We start from the raw sequence: 24,951 nt of genomic DNA, 5'->3' as shown, positions 1-24,951 counted from the left end.
TCCTCGGCTATAAAATGGTGCTAATATCTTAAGGGACTACTATAAGTTTCAATAAGAAACTCAGTGCAATTTCTGACACACAGTGAAGGTTCAGTGAGTTTTAACTAACATTCTTAAGTCTTATTTTTAACAGTGCAGCAGTATTTTGTGAGGATTTTCTTGTGTCATTCATCTTTAAAAAATGGCTTTTTAAATGGCAGAGTATTCCATGATACAGTCCTAATGATACCTTTTTAGAGTAGATAGGATTTTAATGATTCATCAAGAAATCTCAACTGTTGGTTTTATTACAGTTTTAATTCTGGGTGAAAAATCAAGATCCTGCCATTCCCTTGGTGGTTTTTCTGTTTCCCTGTGGTTTGTGGCATGGTGATGGCTGAAGCCATGTATCTGTTTTTGTCTGCAGTACTGCTAACCCGTGCAGCTTTAGAGAGGTCAGATCTCTGTTATGTAAGGAAATGGGGGACCCAACACAGCCTCAGAGGTTTCAAAAAAAGCTTTCTGGATCATTCTGTGGCAACTTCAACTTTTTAATCTTAGTGTTATTGGCATATTCAAAAGTTTGTTTTCATTACTAGAAAGTTGAAACATATTAAACTATAAGAAGAATTTTAATAGTATTTAGTAACAGGCAAAATCAGTACCTGTACTTATTTTGCTTTTATCCTGATAATCCTTTGTGAAAACTTGGAGTGGACTTTACCCAAATCTAATTTCTGTTTCAGTCCTCTTAGGCACACTGCCGTATGAATGGAAGGAAAATTGGTTTTAGAGTCAGTGAATTACTTCTTTGAAACTCTAGACAATGTCTACCATAGGGAGTTTTGTTTTGGTATTAGAGGAATGAGTTTCAAGTAACAGCATGTTTTCATGCATTCCTTCAGTATGTCGACACTTAACTTACGTGGTACTTTCACGAAAGGTTAGCAATGGTATGCTAGCCTTAGTTTCTTTGTGGACAGGTCACATTTAATGAATACTGGAGTTTGAACATGTCACATTTATAAAATACTGGGGTTGAAGTTTTTAAGTTTTAAAAAAGTAATGTTCAGATTTCATGTGGTAACTTAATCAACTTAAAAAAAAAATGAAACAGCTTGATTAAGATGCAGTTCACATACCCCTTTAAAGAATATAGCTCAGTGGGTTTTTAGTACATTTGCAGAGTTGTGCAAACTATGAGCACAGTACATTTTAGACTTTTATAGCAGTCCCTTCCCACCATGTTGTAGTCCTAGGCAACCTTCATTCTGTTTTCTGTCTTTTGGTTGGCTTATACTGAATACGTTACATATATCAGATTGACACAAAGTGTAGTCTTTTGTGTCTGGTTTCCTTCATTTAGCAAGGTTCAACCATATCGTGTATCAGTACTTTCATTTCTTCTTGTTCCTTTTTTAGTGGTGTTGGGGTTTAAACCCAGGGCCATGCACAGAGGAAGCACGTGGTAAGCACATGCTCACTGCTGAGCTCCAGGCCAGCCTTGGTACTTTCTTTCTTTTTTTGGTAGGGGCAGCACTGGAAGTTGAACTCAGAGCTTCATGTTCCTTAGATAGCCACTCTACCACTTGAGCTACACCCACCAGCCCTCTGTTGTGCTGGTTATTTATGTATGGATGTGTACATGGATGGATGGATGGATGGATTTGGCAGTTCAGGGTTTGACTCAGGGTTTCACACTTGCTAGGCAGGCACTCTACTATGTGAGCCACCCTGCTGGATAGGGACTTGCTTTGTGCCTGGGCTGGCCTGAGCCACTGTTCTCCTATCTATGCTCCTTAACATCGCCGTGGTGAGGGCTCGTGCTAACACACCCACCTATTGGCTGAGATGCCCTGGCTAACTTTGCGCTCAGACTAGCCTCCAGCTACGATCCTCCCAGTCTCTGCCTGCTAAGAGGCTAAGATCACAGGCTTGAGCTACTGGTGACCAACCCTGGTACCTTATTTCTTTTCCTGTCTAAATCATCCTCCATTTTATGGATATATCGATTGCATTGTGTTTATCCATCCATTTGTCTGTGGATGGGCATTTGGGTTGTTTCTCTTTTTTTGCTATTATGATAATGCTGTGAACATTCACATGCAGGTTTTTGTGTGGACATATGCTTTTTTAAAATTTTTCTTGGGTATATACCTTGGAGTGGAATTGCTCGATCATATGGTCTCTATATTTAACCTTTTGAGAATTTACAGATTCTTTTTTAAAGTGGCTGCACTATTTTACGTTTCTACCAGCAGTGTGTGAGAGCTCTAGTTTCTCCACACCCTTGCCAACACTCAGTTGGCATCTTTCTTTTTTAGTAGAATTGTATGGTGAATGAGAAGAGGTATTTCATTGTTCTTTTGACTTCATTTCCCTATTGACGTGGTGGTAAGCATTTTTTTCACACTTCCATTATAATTTATAAAAAGGTTTATTCAGATTCTTTGCCCATTATTAACTTGGGTTGTCTTTTTATTACTGAGTTGTGGAAATTCTTTCTTTATTTTAGATGAATGTCCCTTACCTATTTTGTGCTTTGCAAATATTTTGTCCCTTTCACTTCAGTTTAGTTAAATTTAAGGCATAAAATAGTATGCTCCTGAAAAGTAGATTTAATATATGGGTATTTTTAATAATTAGGTCGGTATTTCAGAAACTAGAGATAGATGATATTTACAAATATTAATTTCTAAATTGAAAATTTCATTAACTTGGAAAGCTGGGTTCCTGGTTTTTCTTGATGTATATATTTATATAAGCAACTGATTGTCCTTAAATGAACATTAAAAACTTGTTTGGACTTTGACTGTAGAATAAATGTAGCCTGCAGTACAGAAGAATAAAACATGGCCTCATTCAGTGTAATATAAATATTTAATATTTGTGTTCTGATTGAACTCATAATATGTGACATTCCTTAATTTTTAAAATTACAGAACTCTGCTTTTCATTCTGAGTGATGTAAGGAATGTATTTTCCAGTGTGAATCCTACTTTAAAATAAAAAAGAAAAACCCTCTGCACTGACTTTGACCATTCCTGTGAGCTTAGGGTCACAGACCATATCAACAGTTGCTTGTTTTTCCTAAAAATTTAAAACTCCAATATTCTTAAATTTCTTGGTTTTTTGTTAGGATTCTGCAGTCAGTTTTGTATGTCTGACTTGAATTAAGAAGTGGGTAAAGCAGTTCTGGCTCAGGGATGTGTAAGTATGGATTCAAATGTAAAACTTTCTGAAGGATTATCTAAGGGTACAATGCAAATAGCTAGCTGCCTGTGTGATGAACCCCGTGTAATTCAAGGCCGTGGGTCAGGGACTTCTCTCTCTTGGTACTGTTAGCATTTTGAAATTGCTTGTTTTCTGTTTTGGAGGCCATTGGGGCCCACTAGATGCTAGTAGCACCTCCTCCCCAGCAGTCTTGATAAACGGAAAAGTGTGTCTGGACATTGCCATGTGTCCTATTCTGGGGAGCAAAACTCCTTAGTTACGAACCAGTTGTAAATACAAGGAATTCTATCATTTTTTATACTGGACTTTAAATTTTGACAGGAATAAATTTGACCAGTTTCTTACTTTTTTTTTTCTTCTTCTTTTGGACATTATCAAATTCAAGCACTAAATATCTAGGAGGCCAGAAGGTAGCTGGAGGGAGAAGCAGGGTGTGGAAGCAATTTAAATAAACCTTGGGTAGGTGAACAGCTTGGCATGTGGTAGGTATGTATGTGTGTGCATGTGTGTAGTAGCTATTTAAATACTGGTACTTGAACATCTTAGTATCTGCCATCTCTTATATTGAGTGGTCCTTTTTGTTTGTTCATATTGCAAGAAATAACTTGGAAGGCTGCGTATTTTGTTGCGTGTGGAAATCCACTAGCAGTTAAGCATCTTGCAAATGCTTCCTGTAAGAGACCATTTCTAGGCTGTCCAGGGACTGAGTCAGATTGCTGAAGAGACTGCAAAGCTTCTCAGTGCCTTGGTGGGGGGTTATAAGCTTCCTGATTTTGTTGTTCCTTTATTTTTTGTTAATTGGATTCTTCTTCATAGCAAGAATTTTTCTCATTGCAAGTTATCTTTGAGGCCTTCTGCACACGTACATCTTACACGTTCCTTATGCCCTCAGACATTTCCATTTGAAGAGAGGCTATCCCAGGGGACCAGAGAAGGTTTTCAGAGGGTTTAGTTTATTAGTGCTCAAGGTGATTGTCAGCATTCCACAAATTGCACAAATGCAAAAAGAGCTTTTAAGGAGAAGACTTTACTCAGTGACAGGTAGAGTGGCAGGAATTTTTACTTCTGATCAACTTACTACATTTTGCTGTTTAAATCTAGATTAAAAAATTGTACTAGTCCTCTTGAATTCTATTTTTTGTCTTAAAATAGTTCTGCAATGTTAAAAATTCAAATTTCATGACTGTTATCATGAACTAATTTTTGACCTAAAACTAATGAGTAACCTCTTTTCTGGATCCTTCTTTCTTAAGCATGTATTTTCTATTATATTATTACTTTTTATTAATGTGAATGACCTTCTCTTTGGGACTGAGTAACCAGGAGTTCTCACTGCCAGCATGAGGAGGCCCTGGAGAACTCATGGAGGTCTCTATTAGCCTTGATCCTTCTTCCCACTCTGCTCTACGGTTTTGCATGCAGTGCCTAGATCCTTTTTGAAGAGACAGCTCTGCAGTATCTCTGTGGCATACTAGGTTCAGCCCTCAGTGGAATCACTGCCCTGGTTCTGGCAAACAGCTTTGCTGGTTCAACGAGGGAGTCTGCCTGCTTTTTGGGCCTGGCGTGTTTTCTGAGGTAGGGCTTAATGGCCAGCCAGCCAGAGGATTAAAAAATGCTGCCTTGAGATGGGGGGCAGATGCAAACGTAAGGTTGGGCAGGCATGGGGCGGGTCAAGAGGACTGAGTAAGTGGCTGAACATTCAGGGTGTTGTGTTTGTGGTCTGAAGGTGGATCATTTTATATTCTGGAATGTAGACCTCCCTTAGTGTCCTATGGTTTTAGCAAGTCACAATGTAATGAATGTACAGAGAATGAAAAAGTTAAAACGAAAATAAAAGGATTAGAAAGTTAAGGAGGCCTAAAAACCAATTGTCAGCGTAAGTGTCGCTCCTCTGTGGGTTTGTGAGCTTTCCCATAGCAGGTCCTCTGTCTTGTCTACTGCAGTATCCACAGGGCAGAGTCCTAGCAACGGGTTCTTGAGTTCAGGAAGGATGGAGCATGCTAATTTCCCTTAGAAGTTTTGTCATGTGATAATAGAATTTAAGGCAAGAAACTTCAAAGAAAAGTAAGCTTTTAAAAAGAAGATAAAGAAGATGGAAATAATGCAGAACAATTAAGGAATGTCTCAACAGTAAGCAATTATAGTGTTGAGTTTGTTTAGTTACAGGGTAAAACTTGGATGGTATGATGACAAAATCAAATGGAGAAAACATAGCAGGACCTCCACTTCGCTGTCTCCTTTGCCCTTCACTAAGAGAGTTCCTAGGAATGACTGAAGCCCTTTCAATTGAGGTGATGTTCACGTGACATAAAATCAGCCATTAGAAAGTGGCACATTACCTTCATATAATTCCAATACGTTTTTATCATTAAGCGGTTACTCCTGCTTGCCCCTCCCCCAGCCCCTTCAACCACCAGTCTGCTTTCTGTCTTTGTGGGTTTTCCCTGGACCCTGTTTAAACTGGACCTATTGGAGAGGGGAATGCTTTAGCTCAAAAGAAAGTATTGGATGTTAGAGTCCTAGGTAGTACTGGGACTCAAGAATTAAGTCTCTTTTAAATTTATTTCTTCAATAGCATTTCAAAGGCTTTGTAAGTATTAATGGTGTTTATGAGTATATTTTAAGTTTCATAATTCTTAACCGTTTAACTTCCTATCCTCGAACTGTATATAATAGCTACATTAGTGATGACCTGTAGCAATCAGAAATTTACATGTTATTTACAGATCGCACTTGTGCCTCTTTACATTGAAATGGGGTTACTCACCCACTGCATGATCGACATTTCAGGCCAGTGATCCTTTGCTTAGGGACTCTTGTGTGCATAGTGAAATGTGTAGCCTTTACCTAATGGGTACCAGTAGCTCCCTCCCTCCCCCACTGTACCTGTGAAAAGTGTTTCTGATGTTGCGAAGTTTCCTTTCAGGGCAGAATTGTCCCTGGTTGACAGACACTGACTAGAGTGTTCGCTGTTGAGACTTGGGCTTTTTCTTTCAGTATAGAGAGTGAACACAGTATGTTAGAAATGCTCATCAGAACGTGATGAAAGACTGTCAATAGATCACCCTTTGAGTTTAAGTAGTGACTGATTTTTATAATCATTTCCCAAACTGTTGCTCCTCAAAAATTTTTATTTTCGTTTTTGTCAGTAACTTGCTCAATTGTGCAAGGGCCATTCCTTATTTGGCTATGTTGTGCTAAAGGAATTCAACTTGATTGCCCAGGAGGAAGTCATCTCATGAGAAGAGGAAATACAGAATCTGAGAAATATATCCAAATTATTTTGAAGTACCATGAATAAAATACTCACTGGTTGAAATGAGGGCTGTAGAGTGGCTCAAGTGGTAGAGAGCCTGCCTAGCAAGCATGAGGCCCTGAGTTCAAACCCCAGTGCAGCAAAAAAAAAAGACCTGAATCAATATTTGAAAAGAGGGAGGAAAGTATTTTTTTAACACAAGTTTCCCTTCTTTAATGCCAGAAAAGCTTAACCAACTATCTTCCAGTAATTCTACTTGCTTAGCTTTCTGGTAACAGTTCAAATTCTCCCTTTTTGTGCTTTCTGTCTTTATTTTCTCAAGAGTGCACAAGGCTCTTACAGTGCTATTTAAAGCTTACTATTTCTCAGTAGCACTTTTTTAAAGATACGAAATGCTTCATGAATTTGCATATTATCTTACCCAGGGTCCGTGCTAATCTTCTCTGTATCACTCCAATTTTAATACAGGTGCTGTCAAAGCAAGCACCAGTAGACACTTTTAACTTGACCTTGGGGCCTCACACTTGCTAGGAAAAGCAAGGCTTGAGCCATGCATTGACCTTTTTTTGCTTTAGTTATTTTTCAGGTTAGGTCTTGTGTTTTCGCCTGAGTCCAGCCTCAGCCTGAGATCCTCCTACCTGTGCCTCCTGTGTAGCTGGAATGGCAGGCATGCCCCCCACCACACCCAGATAGCTTATTGATTGAGATGGCAGGTCTTGCCAACTTTTTGCTGGGGCTGGCCTTGAACCATAATCCTCCAGATGTTTGTCTGCTGAGCGGCTGGGATCCCAGGCATGAGCTACCGTGTTATCCTCTGCAGTCAGATGTTAAGTGCACTACGTTCAAAAGAGAGACTGTGTGTGATGTACTGTTTGTTTCAAAATAGATACATAGCCTCCTTAAGAATTAGAGTTCTCCTCATAGGTCCCCCGTAGATTTTAAAATCATGTTTGAGGACTGTTCTGCTACGAGACAGTTTTCTAATTAGTTGAAAGTTTTATCTGTAATTATCAGAATATAAGTGGGAACAACCTTCGGGGGAAATGAGGCAGACAGTGGTAGAAGCAAGACAAGAGAAGGGGACTTGAATGCACCATTGTGAGGTATTTTCATTTATGGAGTAGGGTTGAAAGATTATGTCACACAACCAGCTTTTCACTGGGTGTCAAATACTGAATGAAGCCACGGGAAGAAAGAAATGCTCACAAAGTAAGCTGTGGCAGCCATCTCTGCCTAGTCAGAGTCAGTTTCATTAAACTCTGTTTCTGGTGCCCGGAAGTCAGATGAAGGCCACCTCTGTATAATTTTGTATAGCTAAGCTTTTCTTAGATGAGGTGTTAGCGTAGCTGTTAGGAGATTTCTGTGATGGAGCTGTTTCTCTCCCTCATCCGATAAATTATTGTTTCTTTTCTCTAGGGACTATGTCAGGAGTGAACTGGAGTCTGCCTATGAAGGACCAATGTATTTAGAACCTCTCTCCATGAATCGCTTTACCACGGCCTTAATAGGTATGTATCATCAGAGAAGTAAAAGTATTTGTAGGAACCAACCAGTCTTACAGTCTTATGATAATTGGTACATAGTTAGTTAAAAAATTATTTAAAAACTTAAAAGGTTATTCATGGTGCCTCTTTAGAAATTCAGACACTGGGGTGTTTTCTTTTGCTTTTTATGTTTGTTTCGTTGTTGTTTTTGTCTTAAGACAGGGTCTCGTTATGTGACCCAGGCTGGCCTTGAACTTGTGATCCTTCTGCCTCAGCCTCCTGAGTGCTGGATTTACAGGTGTGTGCCACCACACCAGCCTCTAATAATGCCTGTTTCTGTAGTCTTTCTCCATTGATAAGTGTTTCTTATTTTTTGTATTCAAAATAATAAATAGTTCATAGTTGCTTGTATTTTTTAAAGTTTTTTTTAATATTTGGAAAGATTAAGTTTTTTAATAAAGCTAATTATTATTTTGAAAGATTAAAAGCTACATACTATCTTATTAAATGTTGTTGAAAATTATCACCCTATTGCCAGAAATAGTTAGAAACATCAAGACCTTGAAATATGATTGAAGCATTCAGGTAAAAGAATGTTAAAAATAGAAGTGTTGACTAAGACCTAAAAATAATATAGACACAATCCAAAATGAGCTGCCTGACCCAACTATACCACAGTTCCAAAAAAGGAAGTGAGAAAAAAAAAAACCAAACACCCTTTATTTATTTATTTATTTATTTTTAACTCTTAAGTTAGCCCTGGGAGAGTTGAATGATGGAGATGGAAGGAGGATTTCTTGGACTAGCAATCTCTTTTCTGAAATACCTCCCCAGCCCAGAGCATTCAGTGGTGGCCCACTGGGAGTCATGTATCTTCTATGGTGTAGGGGATGGTGTGGACTGATTTAGAACTGCAGAATCTGAAGCTGCACTGTCCACACTCAACATTCGTGGTTGTTGAGCGCTTGAGTTGTGGTTTTTCCAAATGAAGATGTCCTGTGCTTGCAGAACACACACTGGGCAAGTCAAGAAAGAGGAGAAGCCAGAGCAGTTGCTCTACCTCCTCTCAGAGTTACAGGCTTTCTGTATTTAGTACCATAGAAGGGGCAGCCTGAGTCCCAGAGAGAGAGATGGCTCAACTTCAAATACCAGTTTCAGAGTTTGGTTGTGGTTAGGGGGAGGCCCTGAAGCCTCAGCTGGGCTAGAAGAGTTGTGGAACTTGCCTTAGGCTGCGTCAGGGGCAGAAAAACAGCTAATCTGTGTAGAGCAGATGTCAAAGGACAGCAGGAACAAAATGTTACCTTATGGCTGTATTTTATAAGCTGTTGTCTCTAATGGTAACATTAAATTATGGAAGTATTTGCTAAGTTAGAAAGCTTAAAAATTTTTCTTTGATTATTGTGATGGATGTACCTTCATATGAGATGTAATTCCTTAAATTCTTACCATTGGCTTTGAGTTGCCTGTTCATTCAACTAAGGTTCAATTACTAAGGAAATAAAATAATGTCCATAAACTATTAAATAACATTTCTGTTCTAACTTTGCTTTTCAGGTGACTTCCAATTTCTATTCTTCCATTTCAGTAACGGACTTATAGTGAAAAACAAAGTAATTTGAATATGCCATGATTTCTTAGGGTTGGAAGCTTGTTGGAGACATTCCTAACAGTAGGTCCCGAACTCCAAAGAGTACACTGTGATGTTGACTTATTCAGAATCACCAGTTGGAATACAAAGCACCTCATTCTCTTGGAGCTCCCGGGGAGATTCCACTAACGATAGGACTCCTTCCTTCTCTTACTTACACAGGATGAGTGTCTTCTCTCAAGGAGAGTATGTCCTGTGAGTCATACGCTTCTGTGAAAGAAGATAAGCTGAGCTAAGCCCGTAATGCCAGAGCTCAGTTCTCCAAGTGCTGGCATAGACTTCTGGGAATTTCAGAGCTTAGGGGAAGTTTGCGTCATGCTGAGCGAGGAAAGTTTAAGTATCACAGCCCTGAACGCAGTAACGTGAGATACGCCAAGATGAAAATTTTGAATGATTCTAAGTTCTGAAGCATTTCCTCCAGTCCTTTTTTTGTCAGATTTTTAATCAAAGAAATACGCTTAATATTAATAATCAAACGCCCCTCTCTCTCCTGCATCACCCCTCCCCACTTACTGTCCCAGAGGCCTCTTTCAGCTCCTGAGTTTTTCTCTGCTGCTTTTTCTTCCTTCTGGGAATCCTGTTAATTGAATTTGTATCTCCACCCTTGGATCCTAATTTTCTTACTGTTTGTACTTTCCTTCTTTTTTAGCTGTTTCTCCCTCTTTCTCTATCCATTTGTTCTGGGTTTTTTGTGTGTGGGCGGGGGCGTGTATTGCTCGAGGGGTATGGTGTTTTGTTTTACCTTTGAGATTTCCCAACCTTTATCTTCCAACTCTTTTTGTTGTTGTATTTTAACTTTTGCCCTATATTTTCCATATCTAAAAGCTTGTTTTTATTGAATGTTTCTTTTAGTATATCAGTTTTTTAGACATCATTTATGTTTTTAACAGTACTGTACTTTTTTGAAACTTTGTTTTGCTACTTGCATTCTATTTTGTCTGAGATCCTTTTCTGTTTGTTTTAGTCTTCATTTTTCATGAGAAAACTGTTTCTAAAGCATGGATATATTAAAAAAGAAAGGGTGAGGGAAAGGGTGACATTTAGAGGGAGGTAAATACCAATGCCTAAGTTTTATCTGAGACTGATTAACCTTGACTGTTTATGTTAAAGGGAGTTGCTAAATTGTTATGGGAATCTCTTAAGAGCTTTCCAAGTGGTACATTCGTAGTGGGTGACCAAGTGGGAATGGCTGTCAGTCTTGCAGGTCTTTTTATTTGAACTGGTCAGCTTCCTGAGAGGGAGGCAGGCAACAGTGGCTAGAACTGACTGCTGAGAAGTGAGCTGTAAGCTTAGTAGCCAGGTATGGCTGTTTTGAGGTGCAGCTTTTATCTCAACCACCTGTTTGCATTTGTGTCCCTCACCTCTGCTGTGGGCTGTTCACAGTTTCCAGGAACCTCAGCTTCCACATCCTCAGAGAGCAAACTTCAGTCTTCCTCCAGGACGTTGTGGCCTGGCTAATACCACAGCCACTGGCCTTTTTGGTTTCTGTCTTCCCAAATGTGTCTCTTTGAGTGACTCTCCTCTTTATGTTCTTTGTCATTATGAATGTGTGTCTTCCCTGTGCCCTTAGGAGTATGGTTCATATTGTGTGAATATTAGCTTTTCAATTGCAAAAATTAATGCTTTGTGAGAGGAGAATACCATACATATAACATAGTAGATTGTTACAAATGTTTAGCCCTATGTGAAAAATGGCTGCTATTTTTGTAATTTTCTCTGTATTATTTAGATAGAACACAAACAGAAATTCCTAAATTTTGTTTTGCTTTTCATTGGCAAGAAGGAAGGAATTTGATTCTTAAATTAATCTAGAAGACAGCATGTTTAAGAATCTCTAAGAAACTCTGAGAAGAGCCGTGAGGGGAGACTTGTCCAGCTAGAGATGTGGAACAGGGTGGCTGGTTACCAAAGTAGATCCCTGACAACAATAGCACATTCCTACACCCAAACATGTAGCAATGTTGGCATTTCACATTGAAAAGAAAAGGCGGATGACTCTAGCAGTTAGTTTTGAGATAGCTGCCTAGCCATCCAGGAGAAAAACATGTTTAGCTCTTTACTTTCTATCTTATCCCAAGATAAATTGCAAATGTATGAATTTCTAAGATAAAAACTACTGAAGGAAAATGTGCGTATGTAGGTAGGTGTGGGTACAGTCTTAGGGGGGCTGTGTAATTAAACTCTGGCACCAGAAATAGAAACATGGAAAAGATTGATTAGTTTTATTACTTTCAATAAAAACCTCTGTAAGAAAAAAGTTACTTAAAAATCTAAAGCCATGAGACATTGCAAAAATATAATCAGCTAACAAAAGATGAATACCTTGATCAAATAATCAGATACATATTTCAATAGAAGAATGGCAGAAGGGCCGGGGCACGTGGCTCAAGTTGTAGAGCGCCTGCCTAGCAAGTTCAAGGCCCCAAGTTCAAACCCTGGTATCACCAAAAAAAGAAAAACGGGCAAAGAAAACAAATATTTTGCCAAGTAATGACAAGTGTTTTTATATACGTATTAGTGATGTTTAAATCTATTGATAACCAACAAAATGCTAATTTTTAAAACTTAAAGATTCCTTGTTCCTTCCCTCTAAATTATACTCACTAAAATCAGGCGTCCTGTATGCTAGGTGACTTGTTTTTGGAGGGCTACCTGATAGTATGTGTCAAAGGCCTTAATAAATGTTTCTTCTGCTGGGCACCTGTGTTTCCAGCACACTGGAGACTTAAGTTAGGAGGATCGGGAATTTAAGGCCAGCCTATGTATATGGGCTACATAGTGAAAACCTGTCTCAATTCAATATTCCACTTTTAGGATTTAGCCTAAGAAAATATAAGGAAATGTGCCTAGTTACTAGTAAGCCTATACATGGATGTCATTAAAATTTTCAAGCTTATTCATACAAAGTGTTTATAATTATGAAATACTGGAAAAGGCCAAATGCCAATATTATGTCACCTGATTCAGTGTAATACACCATGTAACTGTTAAAAATGGCTGCGTATATTACTAGTGTGGAGAGGAAATTGATTGTAAAATAGTTGTATACTGTGATCTTTACGTAAAACATATGATTGTATGCATAGAATAAATCTGGAAAGGTAGAAATAATAGAACAAGTAACAATGGAACAACTTAGGTTTTAGATAAATGCTAAAGCTTTAGGTGTAACATTTCCTGATGGCCACAGGAGTGTAAGAGATTGAAGGTGTTCTTTTTTTGTATGTACATTTCTATGTTTGTCTTCCTCCATTCCTCTCTCCCTCCCTCTCCCCATCTCTTTCTCGCCCTCCCCTTCCCTCCCCACCTCCCTCTCTCATTTCTAACTTTCTATAGCAATTACAATCCTCTGTGAGAAAAGTTTGTCTAAGTGTTTCACTTTTTTTTTTTTTTTTTTTGTGGTACTGGGATTTGAATTCAAGGGCCTCATGCTTGCTAGGCAAGTGCTCTACCGTTTGAACCACTACTCCAGCCCTGTTTTTGTAGGGTTTGTTTGTTTGTTTGTTTGTTTTTTAATAGTGTCTCACAAACTATTTCCCCAGGCTGGCTTTGAACTTTGATCCTCCTAATCCCAGTTGTAGGATTACAAGTGTGAGCCACTGGCACCCAGCTAAACTTTTCACTTTTAACTTTCACACTTGGGTTATGTGGAGAGGTTTGTGTGGTCTGTGAGAATACTTAAAAATTAAAACCTCAGAACAAATTTCATTTTGTTGCAGTGCAATCTTGGCCGAATAATTGATCGTTTGGATTTTGTGCTTTTACTGTTAGTCCAGCTTTGGAAAAAAAGCTAGGTATGAACAGTAGGAACTGGGTTATTATATTATTGAACCAGGTGTTTAGAAAAACTTTTCTCCATGTTATACACGCCATCAGAAATGTGAAGATCAGTGGAGATTTATGCTGCTTTTACAGCTCATCCCTAGGAAGTAAGTATTGAACAGTTACAGGATGTGTGAATTAGTTATGTTCAGATGAAGTTAAAAGGATTTAAAGTATTATCCAAAGGCTTTTCAAAAGTTGTGTTACCATCCTTACCAACAGTATTGTTCATTTTACTTTTGTAGATTCTAAGTGCGCCAAATTCAATCAGATATTTGCATTTCAGGTCAGTTGGTGGTGTGTACCTTGTGCTCCTGTGTTATGAAGACGAAGCAGATTTGGCTCTTCTCAGCTCACATGCTTCCTCTGCTAGCACGACTCTGCCTCGTGCCTCTGGAGACCATCGTTATCATCAACAAATTCGCCATGATTTTTACGGGATTGGAAGTGCTCTATTTTCTTGGGTCTAATCTTTTAGTACCATATAACCTTGCTAAGTCTGCATACAGAGAATTGGTTCAGGTAAGGCTGACAGCCACAAACAGGTGGATAAAATTCTGCATAAGTGTTAAGAGATATAGTTCACTTTATTTCACAGTCATAGTTATGGTTTATGTTTCAAAAACAACTATTCTCAGCCCAATTAGGAACATCTGAGATTCTGTCTTAGGAAGTTCTGTTGAGAAGGTGGTAAAGCGAGGTGATTCTCTGGGAACAGACTGTTTGGGTTCATACCTCAAACCTGCTGTTTACCAACCCTATAGCCTTGGGATAATCATTTGCCTTCCCTTACTGTAGAATGGAGCTAATAATAGCACTGCACTTGCCTCATAGGGTTGCCGTGAGATCTAAATGAGTTCAGTGCCAGGCATGGGATGTCATTACGTGCTAGCAGTTACAAGGAGAACAAAAATAATAGAGAATCACATACCTAGAGGTCACATCTGGATTTTTGTCCTGATTATAGTCCTAACTGTGACTGCAATTTCTTCCTTTTGTTTACCTACTTTATTTAAACTGAAAGGTTAAATGGTTGTGGATTGCTAGCACATAAGGCTTTTTGAAATGGTCTTGCCCCTTTTTTCAGCCTTTGCTCTAAGATTACCCCCAGGCACAAAAAATACACCTTTGGAAAATAAATGTTTCTATTTGATTTGAGAAACTTCAGTGTGAAATAGATCTGAAACCTGACATTGGTATAACGTACCAATCACGAACGAACGAAATCATTTTTTTTCTGCCTCTTGAGGGTGTGGGTGTGGGTGTGACGTGGTACCAGAAGCTACTCAGGGTGGCCAGGCTAATACTCCCGGGAAAGATACTTTCTTGTGTCCTGGGTCAGATGTTTAAGGAAACTTTCTCCAAGCTCTGAGTCTTGGCTGATTCTATCTTCTTTGATGGACTTGGGTTGTTTCTAACTCAGTGTAGAGATGCTTTATGAGAAAGGGTGGAGTTCTATCAGATCTGACTTCTCTCTTTGAATTCTGTCTTGTGGAGCTATCCTAATTTATAATAGACAGTAGGTGTTTCGTCAACCTTTACTGAATAGTAAGTATTTAAAAACCATAAGACAAAGTCTCCCATTTTACTCCCATGGTTACCATAAGGTTCATACATCAGTAGGTGTGGTAGTTGGAAGTAAAGCTTACTGACAAGGGAAGAGGCATGGGAGCTGACAGACTTTTTAGTGGTCTGTTCCTTGAATGGGAAAGAGTAAATGTACTTGCTACCTTTTAATAATCAGTTTGCCTGTAATAATTGACTTTTACAGCCTTATTTTGCTGCATGTGGTAGCATTCATTTCTAATCTCATGGTTTGGGAGACTGAAGCAGGGAGGATCATAAGTTCAGACCAGCCTGAGCTGCATTGAGAGAGCCCATCTCAAAAACAAACAAACAAGAGAAAACAACAAAAATTTCCAGCTGGTTGACCAATTTACTTTAAATGTATATTTTCTAGCTGGGAAAATTGAAATTAATTATGACTAGGTTTTAGAAAAAATATTTGTTTTCCTGATGAAAAATATTTTAATTTAGAATAATTTTAACTTAATGCTTAAAGCTCTTTATCCCTTATTAGTGACACTCTGGTATCACATTGAGAGATTTCAGCAACACAATTGACTGGCGGGCTGCCTGGCAAAGCTCTGCTGATTGTCAGGTCCCTGCGTTAGTAACTAGAAACTTGGTTATATTGTTGATCACTGATCAAACCAGATTCTTGGAGTTGATTCTTGCTAATCAGTTATGTAAGAGATTGTTTTATAAACTAGAAAACTAATTTTTGAGTCAAGGATAATCTTTTTAAGGTGCACCTTTTTGCTGGTGTTAACGTGCTTGGCAAACCAAATAAATTGAGAACGGTTGCTGATGTCTACAAGAGGAGCAAGGGGAATTGATCCGTCCTCTCTTCGCTGTGTACCAGAGTAAACTTCTCCAGTGATTAATTACCTGGTCTCCCATTAAACCATCTGCGTATGACAGTCCTGCGTCAACCCTGCAGTTCCCCTTCTCCTACTCCTTTAATCAGTATTGTATCATTCATGCTAGTTCTGATTACTTTAATTAGACTTGAATGTTAGCCAAGTTTCCTAAACTACTTTTATTCTTAATTTGACTTTATTTTGACCTTCTCCCTGAACCATTTGGGCAGGTGGCTGTTGCTTTCCCCTGCGTGTGTCAAGTGGTAATCATAATGCAAAATTCAGTAAATTTTTTTAAAACTCCATTTCTCTGTGTAGAGCTAATTGTAAAGGAATTTAACTGAAACAATATTGCAAGAAAGAATACCTATTTAATTTTCACTTCAGATTAAACTCAGGTATTTAAAAGTGGCCATTGAAGGTACTTAAGATGTTTTCTGCGTTCTTTTTGTGTGCAGGTAGTGGAGGTGTATGGCCTTCTAGCCCTGGGAATGTCCCTGTGGAACCAGCTAGTGGTGCCTGTTCTTTTCATGGTCTTCTGGCTCGTCTTGTTCGCTCTCCAGATTTACTCCTATTTCAGCACTCGGGATCAGCCTGCATCACGGGAGAGGCTTCTTTTCCTTTTCCTGACAAGGTAATTGATGAGATCTTGTGGTCATATACACAACCTTAGGAACAGAAAACTAAGATCTAGGATTAGTAAATTTTGCAGATTACTTTTATCAGTCACATAGCACAACGGGATTTTCATTCAGCTGATGCCCAGGTCTGGCAATGCAGGGAATGCTAACAGAAGAAGCCCGGTGGATAGATTTGGCTGATACAGCAGTGATCTGTGGAAAGGTACATTGCAAAGCTTAAAAGCATTGTTTTTTTTTTTTCAGTTTTTTGAGTTGAAGTATTGTCAGTAAGAGAAAAATAATTACAAAAATACTAGCTTGTATTAAGTATTTAATATATGTCACACTACTAAATACTTTCCCTCACATTTCATCTTCCTAGCAACCCTGAGAGACAGGTACCTTTAATATCATTACTGTATGGTACCAAGAGTGACTTGCTCCAGGTGACACCATTACCAGAAGCAGAGTTGGCACTCAGACCCCATCTGTGTCCACAGCTTGTGACTTTTTTATGTATACTTGTGCTATGTCCTCATATTGTCATGTTTGGGTCAGTACTGAGATAGTCAAATAATTGATGAAATGTACTACTTTGTCATCCAACCCAAAAGAATTCTGGGACTTGATTTTAAGACGTGTGTGTGTGTGTGTGTGTGTGTGTGTGTGTGTGTGTTTGAGTCTTATGTGTTAATTGAGTCCATGTGAGTTGAGTGTGTGTGTGTGTGTGTGTGTGTGTGTTTGAGTCTTACGTGTTAATTGAGTCCATGTGAGTTGAGTCCTTTTCTCACTGCATGTCTTTACTGTGAGCTTAGCCTGGATCCACACTTGTCATTTTTCTCACTCAGAGTTAAATCTCAAGCCCTCAAAATCTACACATGTGTACAACTTAGTTCCCTGCTTCGTTGTCATTTTAAAAGGCAAGGATGGAAACCTGTCTTCTTGGAAAGTAAGGCAGATGCAAGTTTTGAGTTCCAGTTAATAGAGCCATTGCTTCTTAGTCATCGAGTCTGTGAAGAACTGTGTACCAAGTGGTACAGGGAATGGGGAGTTTAAGCTTGTTATTTATTAAGTTGAAAGCAATACCAATTAAAATGTGATGGAGCGATACCTATTTTAGCAAATAAGTTGGATAAACTTACTGGTCCTGAGTCACATAAGCAGCTTCTGTAAACATGCAGCATTGCTGTTAACAGAGTCTGCATGTTATAATGACTAACTCAGTGTTAAGTAAGTTTAGTATTTGTTTATATGTAAATAATATGGAGTTTTTTGCAGGAATTTTAAATGATCCAAAAAGCAACTAAATTTAAGAGACAGAGCTGTACTATCCTGTGGTTGAAATATTAACTGTGGCGTGGGGCTGAAATTTCCATGCTTTAACCCAGATAGTTACCATTGCAGTGCAAAGTCAGACTAGGTAGAGCCTGGTGTCTAGTGGGCTTAGTGCGTCACTAAACCATGAATGAATTTGGACTTCTTTACATAGTAGGAAAATAATACTGAGATTTTAGAGACCTTGCCCAGCAAGTTTTTCTTTCTACTTTTCTGCACATAGCCAGGATAAATTATCCTTTCTTAAGATGAGAATGTTTTGATTTGGCTTTTGATTGGAAAGTTTCTATGTTGGTTCTTTTGTTAATTCACATTTAGTTCTTTGGCCTGCTTGATGCTTTTGTGTACCAGGTTACATGTATGTGTTTCCTTGCCAAAATAACTTATTTACAAAAAGAAGATTGGAGGTTTATCAGAATGCCTTTATTAAACAAACAGGCCAACAACTGTAAAACAAAAAGATTTTCTTTATAGCCAAAAAGTAGAAACTAAAATCTTCTATTAAAGAACGAGGGGAAGAAAAATGTTATAAATTTCCCAGATTCTTTTGCTGTCTAAAGCTAGGATGAAATTTTGAATTCTTTAATATGCTTTCCTTTGTTTGGGGGAAGGGGGAACGGGACATCACATCATTTGTTGAAGTAAGAGAAAAAAAGAACGTGCTGCTATTGTGCATGTAATTAAATTATATAGTTCATACCGTTCAGGGTAACGAGTTTTGTAAACATGGTGACACGTTCAGTAGATTTTCAGCCTTTTCCAATGAGAGTGAAGTAAAATTTTAGCATTATTTTAAAATTGGAGACAACTTGTGTAAGCATTGTATTACATAATGATTTCTGTGAGCAAAGTTCAAACAGTTTATTCTTTCAGCCATCAGCCACCATCACTAGTGGATATTTGGCTTCTAACAGAAAACCAGATTTTTTCTCTACCCTTTTTGTAATGTATATCGGTCAACATAAAAACAGGCAACCATGTAGGAAAGATGTATAGAAGCATGGAGCTCTGTGGTAATGGATAGGCAGTGATTTGCTGAAGGAAGTACTTATGTGGTGCAGATGGAATCCTCCAATTTAGGGTGTTGTTGCTATGTAAATGCTAAATCCAGTTCATTAGTGCATAATAGTCCATATGCTTACAACGTACACATGTGTCTTCCAGTTAACCTGATTTATAAGCTTTCTATAATTATATATAAAAGCAAGCTTTTATGTTAAAAATTGAATTTTAATTTTAAAAATTAAAATTACTTTTAAGCATTCTTGGACTGTATGGGGCGTGCTTGTGAAGTAACATTCATCTAAATCGAAATGAAATTGGAATTTTAAACACTGGTCATGTGTTTGATACTGTTACAGTGGGAGGGTTTCTTGGTGGGTGGAGGCTCTGTAGCAGTTTGGCGGTCAGACAAGGAGCTATAACAAGGAACCATATTAGCAGTACAGTCTGAACAATTTGAACGGCAAACATTTTCAGAAGAAACAATGGACAATAGAACAAGTTTCTTTTGAATATTTAATAGCATGTTCTTGAGGTTTGAACAAGATTTAAGCTCCAAATTTTACTGCATTTGAAGAAGATGATAGAAAACTAAAATGAAGATTCAATTTCAGGTATGGTGCTGTGTACTAGACATTTGCCAAAGGGCTGGGAAAAAACATGTAGCTTTGAATAAAAATATGATGATCGAAGTTTTGGAGTAATTGGGTGATTTCACCTCAGATTTTTGTTTGAGATGATTTGATGAGGATCTCATCAAACCAAGTGGTTATTTAGAGACTTAAAGTCTTCCTGCTTTTTCCCAGTATTGCAGAATGCTGCAGCACCCCGTACTCCCTGCTGGGCTTGGTCTTCACGGTTTCCTTTGTTGCCTTGGGTGTTCTCACACTCTGCAAGTTCTACCTGCAGGGCTATCGCGCCTTCGTGAATGATCCCGCCATGAACAGGTAACCCTTACTTTATGATTCCAAATAATCCTAAGTCCTATAGATGGCTGAAGAAGATGTCAGGGTGAATTTCTTTGGTTGATGAACTTTAGAGGAAATGGAATTTTGAGGAGTTTTTATTAAAGTACTTTGAAAAAATAACCAAATTCCCATGTAAAAAGATGTATTCTAATTGTATGTGTGTTACTATGGATATTGGACACACTTCCCTTTTCTAGATTTCTTTTTTGAAATCTTGCCTTGTCCCATTTGAAGTTTTAAACGTAACTGTGTTGAAAGTCTGATTTCTTTGTTTAATACTTTGTCTTAAAGTTCTTCTGTATGTTTGAGCATAATTTGAATATGACTTACCAAAGGTTCAGAAGCTGTATCAATGAGAGTATAGAATGGTCATCCTTTTGTTCTGTTGCTAAGATCAGGTATTGAGAAACTTGTTTCTAAGACTTGCTCATGACACATATTATCTGCATTTAGGAATGTAATGGTTTCATTTATATAGTTTATATAACTCCTTTTTTATTTTTATTATATTATTTTACTGGGGTACATTGTGACATTTACAAAAGCACCTACAGTATATCTGAGTCAAATTCCCCTGCTCCATCCATAACCTCTTCTTAAAGTCCTTAAATATTTGGGGTGCATAGTCTTCCTGCTCGTCCCAGCCAGCAACTTGAAAATGGAAAAAGAAAAGGATGTGTGTGGAAGAGAAGGTCGGGGGGAGGGAACAAGAAAGAGGAATAGTTCATGTAAAGTTTTACAAAATTTACGTCATTTGTAAGATACAAAACACAAAGTGACAACCCTCTGCATCCCATTTCCTTTTCCCAAAGGTAACCTCTTGAAGAGAGGTTACTTGAAAAATTTTACAGAAAAAAGTATGGTTTTATTCATTGCCACCTTCTAAAAGCAATGTTCTGAATGTTCTGTGCCTTATTTTTCCATTTGATGTTTTAGAGAAAGTTTTTGTTTCTTACATCAACACATAGAAGATTCACCTCATTCTTTCTGGTGAAGGTGTATAGTATTCCCTAATGTGGATATAGCTTTTTTGTTGTTTTGGTATTAGAAAGTAATGCTTCTGTGAGTATCTTTGTACAGCTCTTTTTTAAACCTTTAATTAGGACAATTTCAAGCTAGTGAAGTTGAGAAAATTGTAAAATTAACCCACACATACCCACTACCTATTTCCAGCCACATGTCACACCTGCCCCTTTGGGTCCACCTGCTGTGGCCCAGCTCTGTGGTTCCCCGGCTATAGGTGTTTGGAGAAAACCCCAGACACAACGTCATTGTACCACTAAGTATTTCAGTCTGTAAATGTTTTGAAAAAACTTAACTGTAATCCAACAAGCATTCCTAAGGAAATAATTCTTTGGTGTTACAGTTGTTCAAATTTCCCTTTTAAAATCATGGCTTTTTTTTTCTGTTTTCCTTCTTTTGGTGGTGTTGAGGGCTGAACTCAGGGCCTCACACTTGCTAGACAAGCGCTCTACCACCTGAGTCACACTGTCTGCCCTCAAATTTCCTGTTTTAACGCTTTGTTTACTCAACTTAGATCCAAAGGAGACCATGTTGCAGTTGGTTGATTTCTAGGGGTTTCCTTTAATATTTAGATCCCTGTGCTCCACCTTTTTTCTCTTTGCATTTTATTTGTGAAAACACCGGGTTGTGTCCTGTTGAGTTTTTCAGCATCTGGAGTTTTGCTGAGTGTCTCCCATGGTGTCGCAGAGCACGTTGCACTAGTATCTTCCTTCTTTTGTACATGTATCTTTTTTTTTGGTGTTACTGGGGTTTGAACTCAGGGTCTCACACTTGCTAAGCAGGCCCTCTACCACTTGAGCCACTCCACAGCCCTTTGTGTATCTTATCTTAATTTTTGTAGAACACTCATAGAGTGAATTCTTAGCAGTGTGATTATTGCATTGAAGGGTATACACGTTATATTTATTACCAGTTTTCTCCACAGATATTTTATCTGTGTATATCTCAACATTAGTCTGCTCTTTTTCTCACATTTCTTAACCAGCTCATGGTGTCATCAAACTTTGAAATATTTGCTAATGGGCAGTTTTTAAGATGGTGCCTCTCCTTTGCTCTTTTTTTACTTGTTTGTGAAGGTTCTTTATAAATCAAGCCAATAGAATAAAAAGTTTTTTGACTTTATATATTTTTCCATGAAAATTAAGCATCAAAAACTATTTGTATTTACCTTGTTTTGCATCTGTGGTTCTTAAGATCTTTTAATTTTTTTTTATTCACCTCATCTTTCTCTCTTTTTTTTTTTTATTATTCATATGTGCATACAAGGCTTGGGTCATTTCTCCCCCCTGCCCCCACCCCCTCCCTTACCACCCACTCCGCCCCCTCCCTCTCTCCCCCACCCTCTCAATACCTGGCAGAAACTATTTTGCCCTTATCTCTAATTTTGTTGAAGAGAGAGTATAAGCCATAATAGGAAGGAACAAGGGTTTTTGCTGGTTGAGATAAGGATAGCTACATAGGGAGTTGACTCGCATTGATTTCCTGTGCGTGTGTGTTACCTTCTAGGTTAATTCTTTTTGAGCTAACCTTTTCTCTAGATCCTAGTCCCCTTTTCCTATTGGCCTCAGTTGCTTTTAAGGTATCTGCTTTAGTTTCTCTGTGTTAAGGGCAACAAATGCTAGCTAGTTTTTTAGGTGTCTTACCTATCCTCACCCCTCCCTTGTGTGCTCTCGCTTTTATCATGTGCTCAAAGTCCAATCCCATTGTTGTGTTTGCCCTTGATCTAATGTCTACATATGAGGGAGAACATATGATTTTTGGTCTTTTGGGCCAGGCTAACCTCACTCAGAATGATGTTCTCCAATTCCATCCATTTACCAGTGAATGATAACATTTCGTTCTTCTTCATGGCTGAGTAAAATTCCATTGTGTATAGATACCACATTTTCTTAATCCATTCGTCAGTGGTGGGGCATCTTGGCTGTTTCCATAACTTGGCTATTGTGAATAGTGCCGCAATAAACATGGGTGTGCAGGTGCCTCTGGAGTAACCTGTGTCACAGTCTTTTGGGTATATCTCTTAGATCTTTTTAAAGAGATATTTTCTTCACAATTGTGAAAACATTCACCTGTATTTTATACCTGTAGCTGACGGTGGTGTAAGTAGGTAAAATCCAGGGGGTATTTAAGAACAGCAGGAGTATGTGCTCATTATAAATTCTGGTGAGAAAACTTGCATTTCTCTTACAAGTTGCTTTCCTTTCATTTTATGCTGACCTGGTAGCTTGTGTGCTTTTGCATACGCAGGACACACATGGCTGTGCCGTCACACCGTAGTGTTGCAGGATGGGAGGCTACTCCACGTCCTCGCCAGGATTTTAGACTGCATTGTCAGAACTGATTTAAAAATATGAAACAGCTGTTGAAGCTTTGAATTGCCTTCTCTTAGAGTTACTTGATGAGGCTTGGATGATTCACTTGACACTGAAAGCGTCTGCTTTTCAGGGGCATGACAGAGGGGGTGACCCTGTTAATCCTGGCGGTGCAGACGGGGCTGATAGAGCTGCAGGTGGTGCACCGGGCGTTCCTGCTCAGCATCATCCTTTTCATCGTCGTGGCTTCTATCCTGCAGTCCATGCTGGAGATCGCAGACCCCATCGTTCTGGCGCTGGGCGCATCTAGAGATAAGTGAGCAATGGGAGTCTTGTGACACTCTTCCACAGATTCACTGTGTGAAGATATGGGGTGTGCTGAAAGACGGAAAATGAGAGGATCGTTGCTGTTAAGATGATTCAACAAATTTATGTTTTTACTTTTCTGATATTTGCTGCTTTTCCTCTCCAAGATTTCTGGAGTTAAAAGTCAGGTCAGAGGCTATGAAATTATAAATGAACCCTTCTTCAGGGGTATTTAATACTTTTTATATTTGTCCAGTTTGAAAAACGTGAAGCATATTTGGTTTAGTAAATATGTCAAATAAAATATAATTTAACTGATGCTAGCTAAAGGAGAGAAAGTGTTAACAAAAATCCAAGTGAAGAAAATTAAAGGCAGTCAGGGAATCATAAAAATGGCATTTATTTCAGACAGTTGCAACTTGCTGAGGCCATGTGGGGATCCTTGATGACTTTGTGGTACCAGATGACATTAATGTCTCTTACATTGCAGAATTTCTTAAAAGAAATAAACGCCAAGCTGTTAGTCCTTTGAAGATACTGTTTTGAGGATGTTCATTGCCAGGGCCCATTCAGCTGGTCGGACTAGCTGGGCCAGTGGCCCCTTCCTCCCGCACTGCCTCCCACCCTGTGCTCAAGAGAAAGAGCTTCCCCATAGAGAGGGACCTTGCAATGGTCAAGTGTACACGAGTAGCTGTGCTCCCTTGCTAGCCCCTGCATACAGATTCTCAAGATACTATTTTGAGGGCTGGGGTTATAGCTCAGGGGTAGAGCATTTTGCCTAGAACGCATGATGCCTTTAGTTTATCTTCAGCCCCACATAAAAAGAACAAAGGAAAAAAACCTTACTATTTTGGTCTATTACAGTTCATAGAAAGAAATTATGGAAAATTCAGTGTCACTTTTTTTCCCCAGTGCTCTATTTACATTTTGATTATTGATTATAGAAATCTGAATTTATTGCTTGGTGCAGGCGATTCCTTCCTTGGGAGGTAGCATTGTAGATATTAAAAATTAACATTTTAATTATCATTCATTAGGTTTTCTTTGTATTCCCATAGTATACATTTCGTTTCTCTAATGCTAGGGTGGCTGAAAGAATCACTTTAAATAGGCTCTTGGATGTGTTTCAGGTAGTCTTAATCATCTTACTTAATTATAGTTATTTGGAATTTGTTTTGGGAGTTTGAGGTTTTTGCATAGAAGCATTTAAGATGTTGAACTCAAGGCCATTTAGTAGATCTGAAAGTGGTTGCTTTTGACCTAACTGTAGCTAGTATTTTTTCTTCTCTGATAATATCCTTACTAATGACACTAATTTAGTGTGCATTAATGAAACTGATAGGATCTATAGAAAGGTTGGAAAAGAGAAAGAAATCAGCAATTGCACTGTCCTGAGAACCAATGTGTCCAGTTCTGTGGCTCTCTAGGGGCTGAGTAGCCTTGGTAGCAGCTTCGTTCCCCCAGATCACATGTGCTGGAAATGTAGAGACAAGGGGGCAAACTGAGATCTGGGTAGTTGCTTTGATGTGGGACTTTGTT

General features: G+C 38.5%; 1 protein-coding gene and 1 non-coding gene across 5 annotated transcripts in view; one reads left to right on the top strand and one right to left on the bottom strand.

Annotated features, from left to right (window-relative positions):
- Positions 1–24,951, top strand: part of Rnf145 (ring finger protein 145) — a 44,369-nt gene that overhangs the window by 14,032 nt on the left and 5,386 nt on the right. For all 4 annotated transcript variants that reach the window (XM_074057668.1, XM_074057667.1, XM_074057669.1 and 1 more), the window contains 5 exons: positions 7,886–7,977; positions 13,710–13,945; positions 16,305–16,480; positions 19,610–19,750; positions 23,240–23,422. In XM_074057668.1, coding sequence (XP_073913769.1) covers positions 7,886–7,977; positions 13,710–13,945; positions 16,305–16,480; positions 19,610–19,750; positions 23,240–23,422 — 828 coding nt within the window. The remainder of the gene's footprint in view (positions 1–7,885; positions 7,978–13,709; positions 13,946–16,304; positions 16,481–19,609; positions 19,751–23,239; positions 23,423–24,951) is intronic.
- On the bottom strand, positions 6,851–6,956 carry LOC141418291 (U6 spliceosomal RNA). Its single transcript, XR_012442973.1, has one exon. It is a non-coding gene; the product is annotated as a U6 spliceosomal RNA (small nuclear RNA).

This window comes from Castor canadensis, chromosome 16 (assembly GCF_047511655.1).
Source record: "Castor canadensis chromosome 16, mCasCan1.hap1v2, whole genome shotgun sequence".
Taxonomy (NCBI): Eukaryota; Metazoa; Chordata; class Mammalia; order Rodentia; family Castoridae; genus Castor; species Castor canadensis.
This window is presented reverse-complemented; position numbering and strand designations above follow the sequence as displayed.